The sequence below is a fragment of the Prosopis cineraria genome, unplaced genomic scaffold (genome assembly GCF_029017545.1).
Source record: "Prosopis cineraria cultivar Desert tree isolate PC_DT_omini unplaced genomic scaffold, ASM2901754v1 PC10, whole genome shotgun sequence".
NCBI classification, from domain to species: domain Eukaryota; kingdom Viridiplantae; phylum Streptophyta; class Magnoliopsida; order Fabales; family Fabaceae; genus Prosopis; species Prosopis cineraria.
Genome location: NW_026555341.1, coordinates 20,481,790 through 20,494,998, shown reverse-complemented (window position 1 = coordinate 20,494,998; position 13,209 = coordinate 20,481,790). Strand labels below are relative to the sequence as shown.

The 13,209-nt window shown below is 33.4% G+C and overlaps 1 protein-coding gene and 1 long non-coding RNA gene across 2 annotated transcripts; both read left to right on the top strand.

The window, feature by feature from the left end:
- Nucleotides 1–251: 251 nt before the first annotated feature.
- Nucleotides 252–6,382, top strand: LOC129321776 (uncharacterized). The gene is made up of 4 exons (XR_008596098.1): nucleotides 252–339; nucleotides 5,695–5,814; nucleotides 5,901–6,227; nucleotides 6,307–6,382. It is a non-coding gene; the product is annotated as an uncharacterized LOC129321776 (long non-coding RNA).
- Nucleotides 6,383–11,656: 5,274 nt separating this feature from the next.
- Nucleotides 11,657–12,661, top strand: LOC129322489 (acidic endochitinase-like). The gene has a single exon (XM_054968800.1). It carries the CDS (start codon nucleotides 11,657–11,659, stop codon nucleotides 12,659–12,661), a length of 1,005 nt encoding a protein of 334 aa, XP_054824775.1.
- The last annotated feature ends 548 nt before the right edge of the window (nucleotides 12,662–13,209 follow it).

Sequence of the window (13,209 nt, the reverse complement as noted above, 5' to 3'; positions counted from 1 at the left end):
CTGTTATTTTTAAAAACCATCCTCTGTGCTTTAGAATATAGGACGGTTCTTTATGTAAACTGTCCTATATTTGCTTTTTCCCTTATATCAATTGTCATTTTCAAAATCCGAAAGCAGATAGCGAAAAACCAAAACAGAGAGAAAGTTGAAAACCTCTCGGGCATTTGTCTTTTTCAACCCCAAAGCCTCATCTTACTGAACGAAATCACAAAACCCATTGCCCAAAGCCTATTTCTTCAATTTTTGGCAAAATCTTGAGGGTAGAACTTGCTTACAAATGCTGTTATTGCTGCTTCAACTTCACGCGATAGCATTGGGCATTTGGAGCTCTTATCAGTTGTAAGCTTCTTTCTATGACTTTCATTTGATGCTTCTTTGTATTTGTGCCTTCTCTGTGTCTCTATGTGTTCAAATCAAATTTTGAGATGTGATTTAGAGGAGAATAGAGTTGGATTTATAGTTTTAGCATTATGCACATGAGGTGCTCGATAAAACGTCTGAAAGGAAAGAAAGTTTAGGATCTGAATCTGGGGTTGTCCATTCCCTTCCACCATTCCTTGTCCTGAAGTAAGTTGTTCTATTGGATTTGAAATTAGGACTGAAGTCATTTCAAAAACACCCACCAGCTATACTAGCATAATTGAAAATCCATTTACTTTGTTAGTTTCTGGGGTTGCAAGACACGTAATCATTCCATTTACTTTGAATGAGACACGTAATCTTCATGCTGGATCTGATCTTCACTAGGATCTGTTCTTCCTGCCTTGATTCTCAACATTTTTATTCTTAAAAAGGGAAGGGGTAAGGTTAAGGAAATATAAATTTTGATAGTTAATAGTGAATTTAAGGTTATAGTATTATTGTCTTATTTGTTTCCTATGAGTTATGAAGTGAAAAATCCAATTTTAAGAGGTTGGAAGAGAGGGCTAAATGCCTAGGAAAGTTCCAATTTTAAGCTATTATAATGCCAAATTTTTCATCTAAGAATACTAACAACTAGTTAGTATTCTAAAATGAAAATTATGGCTTATTAGATAACTAGAAGAACTGTAAGTTAAAATATACTTAAATTTTTAATAGTAAGGATTTTTTATTAGGGATCCCCACAATTTTTAATCAAGTAGTTCATGAGTAATGCATTGATGAGTTAGTAGTTAATTTATTACCTTGCACTTACGATGATTGAGCCACTCATCACATGTCCCTTAGCAATTTTTTATAGATTTAAGATTATGGGTAAAGAATAGATGTTTGCGGATCGACGATCGAGGGAATATATGGAGGGGGTGAGCCACTTTATTAAGGTTGGTGTTGAGCATGAGGGAGATAGTAAGAGTATTGTGTGCCTTTGTCTAAGATGTGGACTTATGAGGTGGGCCACTGTACAGGAATTGGAAGACCATTTAGTGGTTAGTGAAATCGATCAAAATTATAAGTGTTGGTATAAGCATGGAGAGGTAAGGGACATGACTAGAACAAGCCATAGCTATGTGTCAAATAACTTTGACACAAGTGTAGGTGAGGTAGATCATGTTAAAGAGATGGCCAATGTAGTTAAAGTAGAACTCAATGATTGTCTTCAAATGCTCGAAAGGTTGAGAAGTGATATGGGGACAGCATTGTACATTGGTGCTAGGGAACATGTGTCAAAGTTGACTACAGTGTGAAAATTATACCAATTGAAAGCAGAAGGTGGGTGGAGTGATATGAGCTTCACAAACTTGCTTTTATGTTTGCATAATAAAATGCTACCGAAGGATAACAAACTTCTAAGGCGGTTATATGATGCAAAGAAGATGTTGAAATATGTTGGCTTGAGCTATAAGAAGATATACGCTTGCCTGAATGATTGCATTTTATTCAGGAAAGAACATGAATAATTATTTAAGTGTCGTAAATGTTCAGCATCACATTATAAGGAGAATGGGAAGAGTCCAAAAAAAGTGCTATGGTACTTTCCTATAGTATCGAGATTTAGATGATTGTATGGAAGTGAAGTGGAATCGAGAAATTTGACTTGGCATAAGGATAGGAGAATTAAAGATATAATGCTAAGGCATCCTGCTGACTCTCTAAAGTGGAAAAAGATTGATAGTGAGTATCCTGACTTTGCAAAAGACAATAGGAACCTACGACTTGGGTTATTTATTAATGGAATGAATCCATTTGGGCTTCAGAGTAGTACCTACAGCACATGGCCAATGATTTTGATAAATTATAACTGACCTCCATTGTTATGCATGAAGCATAAGTATTTGATATTGAGCTTGCTAATTTCAAGGCTGAAACAACTTGGAAATGATATAGATGTGTATTTGGCTCCTCTGGTTGAAGATTTGAAGATATTGTGGGAGACTAGTGTTGAGGTGTATGATGGGTACAGGAAGGAAAGTTTTAATTTAAGAGCCTTGTTATTTGGCACAATTAATGACTTCCCAGCCTATGGTAATTTGTTAGGGTATAGTGTTAAAGGAAAACTTGGATGTCCTGTTTGTGAAAATAGCACACATTCCATGAAGTTGGAACATGGTATGAAGAATGTCTATTTAAGACATCGCAGATAGTTACTCGAAACGCATTATTACCGAAGATTAAGAAAATATTTCAATGGGAAACCAAAAGAAGAGGTGGCACCTCTAATATTATCCGGTTATGAGCTATTTAAAAAAGTTAAGGATTTGGATATTGAGTATGGGAAACCTTTTGCGAAGCATGATGGGATAGGTGGGTGGAAGAAGAAGTCAATTTTCTTTGAACTGCCTTATTGGAGGAAGTTAGATGTGAGGCATTTTATTGATTTAATGCACGTTAAGAAAAATGTATGTAATAGCATTATGGGTACATTACTCCACATTGTAGGAAAGACCAAAGATGGTATTAATGCAAGGTTAGACATGGTGGCTATGGGAATACGAGAAGACTTAGCACCAGAGGAGAGGGGAAGCTGTGCGTACCTTCATCTGGCTGCCTATACACTTTCTAAAAGAGAAAAATGAATTTTCTGTGAGTTTTTGGCCGGAGTTAAAGTTCTAGAAAGTTACTCTTCTAATATTAGAAATATTGTGTTTGTGAAGGACTTAAAGCCAAAGGGTTTAAAAACATATGACTTCCATGTGTTGATAGAGACCTTTATTCCAGTGGGCATATACTCAATTTTACCGGATGGGGTACGAGCTACAATTACTAAACTATGCTTCTTCTTCAAGTCAATTTGTAGTAAAGTGATCAACCCTACAAAGTTAGGAAGCTTGCAGCGCTAAATTGTGAGGACATTATGTGAGCTTGAGATGTATTTTCCACTCACATTCTCTAACATAATGATTCACTTGACTGTTCACCTGGTTAAAGAGGTTGAAAAGTATGGCCCGGCTTATTTAAGGTGGATGTCCCTATTGAGCGCAATATTAAGGTTCTAAAAGGGTATGTGAAAAATCAAAGTTGACTAGAGGGTTGTATTGCTAAAAGGTACATAAGTAAAGATGCAATTGAATTTTGTCAAGAGTACTTAAAAAGATGGGAAAAATGTTGGGCTTTCAGTAGATTGGCATGTAGGGAGGGAAGATGGGGAAGTGATAGCAGGAAATAAATTAATCACTATTTCACAAAACCATTAAGAGCAAGCACATCTTTTTGTATTGCATAACTTGGATGAGATTCTTGAGTATGTTGACAAGCACAATGCTAAACTTAGGAAGGACAACCCTGGAAGAAATGACACCGCAATTGCAAAAATTTATAATAAGCACTTCGAACATTGGTTGAAGGCGCACATTGTAGCCATATATAATGTCGACAAAAAATCGGTACAAAAAAGGGTTACATGCTTGTCTAGGGGCCCAATGTACAAGTCATTTCTTATACTAGTTATATAATTAATGGCTTCACATTTTATACTGAAAAGCAGGATGAAAGAAGCACAATGCAATATAGTGGTGTAACTGTGATTGGTGAAGCGATATGTGTATCCAGTAGTAAAGACAAAAATCCCATGTATGCAAGAATGTCATACTTGGGAGTTACTGAGCATATTTGGGAGTTAGACTATAGTAAGTTCAAGATTTTAGTTTTTGGTTGCAAACGGATTGATAATGAGGATGGTTTTCACACGGTCGATAATTCAGGGTTCACACAGGTGAATTTAAATATGTTGGGTTATAAGACCGAGCCTTTCATTTTTACATCACAAGCTAGGCAAGTGTTTTATGTCATTGATCCTATTTCATCGAGTTAGTCGATTGTGTTATTGTTAAATAAAGAATTTGGAGAGGCCATCAATCCGCTTGATACTACAGTTGAGGATGATCTATTTGAAGGGACAGCACTTGAATGTAATGTCATCGAAGATGGCACCAACTATATTAGAAGTGATCACAAAGATGGTATCTGGATTTCAAAAAGAGGAAAAAGAATAAAAGAGAAGATTAAGAAATTAAACCAAGCTGCTAAGTTGAAAAAGGTTCAAAAGGAGACAAGGAAAAGAAAAAGACCAACTTAAACATGTATTAGTTATTTGTGTTTCTATTAACTAATTTTATCTGTGACTTAGCTTGTATGCTTTAGTTATTTATGCTATTTGTGCTTTTATCAATTAATTTTATTTGTGACTTAGCTTGTAAGCTTTAGTTATTTATGCTACTTGTGTTTCTTTCAATTAATTTTATTTGTGACTTGCGTGATAGGTAAATGGTTCCAAAAATAGCTCCAAAGAGATGTAGAATTGTTTCCACTGCCACTTCCCCTATTGACCCTACTCTTTCTACCACTGCTCTAGTTGACACGGATCCTACTGCCACTGCTCCAATTGACATAGCTCCTACAGCCACTACCCTAGTTTACATTAGTCCTGTTAACATTGAGCATGCAGACTTGTTGAACAATCCTCCCAATGCCACTTCTAGTCTTGACAATGAAGGTCTTTCTTCTATTCTTTATGGCATGAATGACAAAGAGGCGGATCAAATGTTTAAAACAATCAAGAAATGTCTAGTGATAATAGAGATGGTGTCTAGGAGGAGGTTGGCTAGACTTAAGTATTCCCTTGAATGGAATCCTAAGGGTCAACCAATAAAGGAGAACAAGCATAAATTTAGTAGTTACATCAGTGCAGTGACTTGATCACAACTTGGCCTATCAGCTAATAACTGGCATGATGTTGATGAAGCAATGAGGGAGTCGATATGAGAACTGATTGAGGTAAAATTAAAATTCTTAATTAATTAATTGTGTTTTTGAATAGTGGAATTTCATATAAATTATGCCTTGATTGTGTTATTGAATAGGCGACATTTCATATTGACACTACTCAAAAGAAATATATCTTTCATTCGACCGCTAAGGCACATCGATAGTTTTAATACTACATGAGACTGAAATATATCACATTGGTTGAAAGAATTAGTGGTGAGGTTCCTGAGCCACTAAGAGCAATTGTTAGGCAAGATCAATGGGATGTATTTGTTGCCAACCGTTTCAGCAATGAGTTCCAATCATTGAGCTAGCGAAAACAGGGATTTAAGGGCTAAGAATAATGATATGCCTTACTTAGGATCCCGCGTAGGTTATTCAGGAATTGAGCAAGAAGAGGTGTGTTTATATATATATATATATATATTAAATTTAATAGTTTTTATTATATTAAATAATATGTAAATCATTGCTATCATTAACTTATTATCGTATTGATTCATTGCATAGCTCACAAGATTAGGCACGGGAGAGACTTTCATTTCATGTGCTAGGCATTTCATTCTAGCTCGGATAGACAAAAAGGGCACGATTACTTCTCCACATGTTCAGGAACTTGTTGAAAAAGTTGTAAGTACAATCTTTAAATAATTTAAATATTATAATTTAATATTTCCTTACTTAATTTAATATATATATATATATATATTTTACAGAGTGCTCTCTCAGAGGAAGCCTCTAGAGGTGAGCTTCTAAAGAATGAAGATATCTTGAAGAAGGCATTAGGCAATAAGGATCACCCTGATCGTGTTAGGGGTGTCGGCATCGATGTTACCAGAAAACAAATTGTCGGTGAAAAGAAGGCTCCAAAAAAGGATGTCGATGTTGAGCTTGAGGCATTGAAAGCACGAGTAGTGCAGCAAGAAGAATTTTTTACGATAATAATGAAGAGCCATGGACTTAGAAAGTCAACCTCGGAGCCTGTCCATACTCAAAAAGATAGCTATACCGTGCTTCAGCCTTCTCCTCGTCATCTCTTAGAGGTATTTAAATTATTTTACTTTCTTAATTGTAGTCCACAATTATTATTTTGTTATTAACTTATATTCCTTCTATGTTTAGGGTGAGGCTGACTGTTCGTCCCGGCCCAATAGCCCAAGTAGACATAAAGTTACCACAAAGAAAATGTACAATGTCCCGAGGCAACAAGTTCACAATGAGCCCGCGCCTAAAGGGTGGGTCAAAGGGCTGATTATCAAGCCTAATGATGCCAATTACAAGCTACTCAAATAAAATCATGAGTTAAAAATTATAGTAGATGCGATTGGCTCTTATATTATATGGCCTAAGCATCTTGTCTGGTTGGGAGCAGAAGAAACTCCACCACAGGTATGCCATTAATTTGCACTATCTTGATTCAAATTCAAGTTACAGTCAATTAAAATTAAAATTCTAATAATTGATGTTAATTGGCACTTAGTCCAGAGGGAATGACCCACCAGACAATCAGGGTAGCTATCAAAGATCAGGAAACAATCGACCTCCAAGCCAGCACTAGTGGATGTTGCTCCCCCTTTTCCAAAGATAAATCAAAATATGTTGGCAAAGTATAAGTGATTGGCCAAGAACATGGTGGCACAGTTTGTACTGCCAAATGATGACATGTATCAAAAAGAGGTCAGTGAGATTATTGACTTTAACATCGTCAATATCGTCATGATGCGCAATGAGGTCGTCCACAGCCCAGTAAACATTTATATGAGGTGCTTAATTACTCTTCCTATTCATATATCTAGATTACAGTTTTTATTCATATTTACTTCTGTTAATTTCTTCATTCAGGTACTTGTATGATACCTTCATCAATCCTGGTAACTTGGGATCAAGGTTTGTATTTGTCAATCCTCATGAGTTCCCAAGTTTTGAAGGCAATCAGAAGGATAAGCATTTATAGCAGTAATCTTAAACATTGACCACGTACTTCAAGGAAAGACTGGCTTCAAAGGGGATGTTATTTTTGATTCCTTATCTTAATGAGTTAGTTACTTGATTTTCTAAAACCTTGATTTCATTTTATTGTCTTTCTCAAATTTCAATTATAACATACATCATCCAATTCTCTTAGGGACACTGGATGCTCATTAGGATTGAGCCAGCAGATCCTAAAGCTCCAAAGGTGTACTATTTGGATTTAGCTCCTCATGGTGGGGATCCAACTAACTGATCGGACATGATGGAGCTATTTAATAGGCAAGTATATTTAATAACTAATATTTTATTTGTTTCTAAAATTCTACATTTCTAACATGTTTGTCTTCCATATATTAGGGCTGTTGTGCTATATCGCATCGATGCAAGTCTTCTAAACAAGAGATTATTCAAGGAATACAAGGATGCCATTGAATGGAATGTAATATAGATATCTTTAAATTACTGCCAATTAATCAATTGTTTTCATTTTTTAATGTCAATAACATATATATTTATGATTTTCTTCATGTAATGCCCCTGACAAATCGACAACAGTCATAATTGCCACTACTATGTGATGAGGTATGCTAAAGATATCATCACTCACGGTCAGCCTACAATCCCCCTCACAGTATCTATAATTTGTGTAATATATTTTTTATATTATAATGAATATTAATTGTCATCAACTAACTTTATTTTTATGCATGTTGCAGTACTATCCAGATTATGCTACACCTTGTTTCGATGATACCCAAATTAATGAAGTTCTCGAAGAGTGGCATGAATATGCATATGAAAAGTGGGTCACATCCAATATGAGGTGATAATATGTAGTTAGTCTAGGAATAGATTAGTTTAGTTGTCAAATATAGTGTAGATATAATTTAGGGATTGGTATTTTACCTCATATTGATTGATTTATATCATTGAATTTTAAATTCAATACTTTTGATGTAATTAAATTGTAAATATTATAGATTTCAATTGAGTAGGATATATCTTCTGGGCTGTTTTAGAGTATTATTGAGTATATATGTTTTTGTATTGCAGGGTGGTTGCTGGAAAAGCAACTAACCTATTTGAAAGAAAAACATGACATTAGAGGACGGTTATCCAATATAACCGTCCTATATTTGTCATATAGAGGATGGTTCTGACAAAAACCGTATATAGGACGGTTGTATTAGATAACCGTCCTCTAACGCCTATATATTTCCAGTTGTAACCAAAATTTAAATGTTATATAGGACCGTTATATAAAAAGTCGTCCTCTATTTATCTTCAATATAGGATCATCTTATAATCGTCCTATATGTCTCAGCAATAGAGGACGGTCGAATAGAGGATGGTTGACAACGGTCCTCTATGGTTAGATATGTTGTAGTGACACTTCAGTAACAGCCATACACCCTTTTTTAAAAGAAATAACTTTTAGACTAGGAGAAAGTGATATTACAACCTCACCATTAAAGATAGTAAACCCTCAAGAAAACGAGGAATTACAAAAAACAGTCCAACTTTTTTATAACAAATCATATTATATTATATACATGTGAAAGTTTCAAAAAGGAAGATGGCTTATAGTAGGATCTAATTTTTAAATTTTATTAGCCTTTTTTTATAATTTAGATTTCTAGCTTCAAAATTAAAATATATTCTCCATCATTTTCAGAATATTATGCAACACAAGAGATGGGATGAACATGAAGACTTTCTTGTCATGTTTTGATTTGTCCAATTTAAGATATTGTTAGGACTATTGAATTTAATTTTCACCCATGATGAATCATAACTCTGATCATATGTATCCAAAAAGTTAAATTGTAAATTATATGTACAATTTATAAATAATAATATTTAATTATTAAATATTAAAGTATTAATATTATAATAAAATATTATTAAAAATTATATTTTTAATTATTGATCTATGTTATTACCAGCAATGATAATATGATCATAATCATCTAGTAGCCAATTAGAATGGTTGATTCAAATGGTATTTTGATATTTTACAAGGGTAGAAAAATAATATTACTCTATTGAAATTTTATTTGTTATATAGGAGACTTAATTAGCATTATTTTTATTAAAAGATTATTTTTTGGGTTCTTTTTTTCAATTTTTTAGGTCCATTTTCATAAATTTCTATGTCAACTCTTAATAGTCAAATTAACATATAGTTAACATATGAGAGACTTTGCTTCATTTTTAATACATAAGGATAACAATATTGTTCAGTTTTTAATATGTAAAGGGTAACATTGCACTACCTTTAACTTAAGGCAACATATGCTTTAAAAAAAGTTGAGAGGTAAAATTTCATGCTTCTTTTAATAATTACATGCCTCCTAAATATTAGAAATAAATCATGACTTAAAACAAATTTTACATTTTAAGAACATGGTTTTTCCTATTCATTTGTCATTTTGCTAGAAGACAAGATGCGCGACATTTTTTTTTTTTTTCTGCTTTAGTTCAACGACCCAATGAATAGGGTTGATAAAACTGCCAAAATATTTTATTCTCGATATCGCAACCACGTCTGTCACTTTCATCTCCATATATGTATCCGAACTTCGAAGCATGAATTATGTAAAATATGTAAATGTGTAACATCACTTGTTAAATGCATAATATGAGTTATTGAATCCCTTACATTATTTGGTGAATGCACAATAAATTTTACAAGTGAAGTTAATAATTTAACATGTCATGTTAAATCCCTTAGACCAAGTATCATAATGGATTTTACAAGTTGAGTTATAAATTAACAAATCATAACAATTTAATACAAGTTATATAATTAACAGGCAACACAACAAACTTATCAGGTAAACTAAGAATTAATAAGTAATGTATTACTTTCAATAAGTACGAGTTAATATAATGATTTAACAATTTTTATATTTAATTGGGACATGATAAGTTTACAAATAATGTTATCGATTTTACAAATAATATAAAATATTTAACAAGTTATATTTTGTATTTAATAATTCATGTTACATAATAGTTTACATCATATTTACTCTAAAGTCTCTAAAGCTATGCTAATTAACAATGCTACCCCTTGAGTCTCCAAAGCTAATGCCACTCTAGAGCTACTCTAAGCTTGCTCTAGAGGTCTAAAATTCTTACCTTTTAACACAGCAAAAATTTTCTTCCTAAATTCAATGTCATGAACTATCTAATTTACATGTTTCTTAGACAAGGTCGACATTTATACAGAAGATTTTCCCAAATCCTTAAATTCCCAAATTTGTCCTTCCTCAAATCCCTGCCTGATGATATAGAAATTCAAAGGTTTATGAATAAAAAAATTAATCTAAAGTATGCTCAAGTACTTTGGGACTCCGAAACACTCCTCGATCTCCTCACAAACCAAACATTATTAAAGAAACCTCTCTTAGGAATACCGATGGATTTTTCTTCGGTGCTCATATGGTCTAAATTTAAAAAAATTAATTTTACATTTTTATTTTATATTTTCAAAACAAAAATTTATAAAATTTATAAAATTGTTTTAATAAATATTTCCATGACTAATATGGTCTATATTTAATTTGGAGGATCTAATTTAATATTAATTTTTTTATATTTTTATATGTTAACTATCTAGATGTATCATACAATCTAGATTTAAAATTTTTTACTTCTAATTTTTTTGAAAAATATTGTTTGAAAAGTTCTAGTTAAAACATTACATATTTTAATTTTTAATATTGTATTTATCAAAATAAAAATTATAAAAATTATAAAAAAATTTAATATTAAAGTTGAACATGCAAAGTACATCTGGATAATCAATATATAAAAACTATAAAAATTTTAAAATTAAATTGGACCATCTAGATTAAATTTCCACTATCATAATTGATGATACACTATTTATTAAACAAATTAATAATTTTTTGATATAATAAATATAAAATATAAATATAATTAGAAATTAAAAGATGTTAAATCTAGACTGTCTAGATTAAAATCTAAATGGTCTAAATCCCTTGAACTACGACTTTCTCTTTTCTTTCTCTTTCCTTTGTGAAACATGATTTTTAATTAGACACGCGGGATCTATTTTAATAATTATTTTTACTTTGTAAAATTATTATTTTAAAAAATAATTTTAAAATTATATTATATTTGTACTTATAAAATTATTATTTTCAAAACGTAATTAATTTTTAAATTTAACTAAATTATCTTTTACTCTTGGCTCTGGGTCTTGACTCCACCAATGTGTTCATTTATTCCCTATTTAAATTATTGTCCTTTTAAAATTATCACAGATTGTATGGCATTCATATATACCTATTAGAAGAAGCATATTATTTTTTTTTTAAAGAAAAATGAAGCTTTTGTATGAAACATGTGGTGAGCTCCAACTAATATGCAGGTACGCAAGCACAATTCTCAGTTCCTATAAATTGAGAGCATATCCTTTAGTGCTTGAACCATCGAGCGAAACCAGAAAACCTCAACGTTATACACAATCATGGCTTCCAAGAAGCGAGCTTTCATACTCCTCTTTTCCTTCTTTTCCTTCTTCTCCACCATTCACTCTTCAAACACTGATCAATGTACTTCCACCAGTAGTATTGCTGTCTCCGTCTACTGGGGACAAAATACTGCTGAAGGAACGTTGAAGGAAGCATGTGACACTGATAACTACAACATCGTCATCCTTCAATCCCTCCTTCTCTATGATGATGCAAGCACGCCATATCTTAACTTTGCCGGCCATTGTGGCGGTGCGCATGACCCTTGCACCAAACTAGAGTCAGAAATAAAGCACTGCCAAAGCAAAGGTATCAAAGTTTTCCTTTCAATCGGAGGAATTATCATTCCGCCATCATCTTCCCACCACTATGTCATCGCCTCATTGGAGGATGTCGCGTACAAGGTCGCAGAATACCTCCGGGACAACTTTCTCAGTGGCCAATTCGGTCCACTAGGAAGCGTCGCGTTGGACGGAATTGACATTATTTCCGTCGCAGAAGGTAGAAACATTCACTGGGACGATCTTGTTAAAGCGATCCTCCATGTTTCCCATGAAAGAAAGGTCCTTATATCAGCAGCTCCACAGTGTGTTTACCCTGATTATTTCCTTGACAAACTTATCAAGACCGGCCTTGTTGATTACTTATGGGTTCAGTTCTACCATAACTCTCCCTGTGAGTATTCGAATGGGAATAGTGTTAATCTTTTCAGGGCTTGGGAGGAATGGAGCTTATCCGTTGAAGCCCATAATATGTTTGTGTTTTTGGGGGCACCGGCGTCGCCTAACGCCGTAAGCAGCGGTTACATTCCGCCGGAAGTGCTCAAGTCTGATGTTCTTCCAACCGTGAAGAAATCATCCAACTTCGGGGGAGTTATGGTCTTTAACAGGTACTTCGACAAGCAAACCAACTATAGTGGCCAGATAAAGGACAGTGTTTCAAACAACTGTGCGTATAAGTGTGTTTGTGATGATGATGTCTCCAACCACCTGTCTTATTAATAATCTCTCAGAGATCAGATTACGTCCCTAAGCATGCTATATATTTAGCATTGCTGTAAGTGATTGGCAGTCTTGTACGTAATATACAAAATAAGCCATAATGGCATGTGTATGGAATAATTGTACCGCTGTGTATGTGTGCGACCTTGCATGTTTGATTACAATCATGTACAGAAGTTCGCCTTAAATAAAGATCTGTTTCAGTTTATACAATTTGATTTCTATCAATGTTTCAATTCCATCATGTTTGATGTGGCAATTCTATTAATAATTTAACGAATTCAGCATATTCGGTGCCAACACGTATTGGGAGTTTTCTTTCCAGAAACATTGCTCTGCTTTGTTCTTCTTCTCCAGTGGGCGACAGTTTTTGTTCCTCTTCTCCAATGTTCTATTCCCAGAAAATAATGGAAAAAAAAAAAGAAAACTATTGCTTCCTATACAAATCCCTTCCATTTTGTTCTCGTCGGTGATTGATTTCCAGTGCTCTGTTCCCTTTTTCAATTGCTTTCGGTTTTAATCCAAGAATCTATTTTTTTTTTCTTATG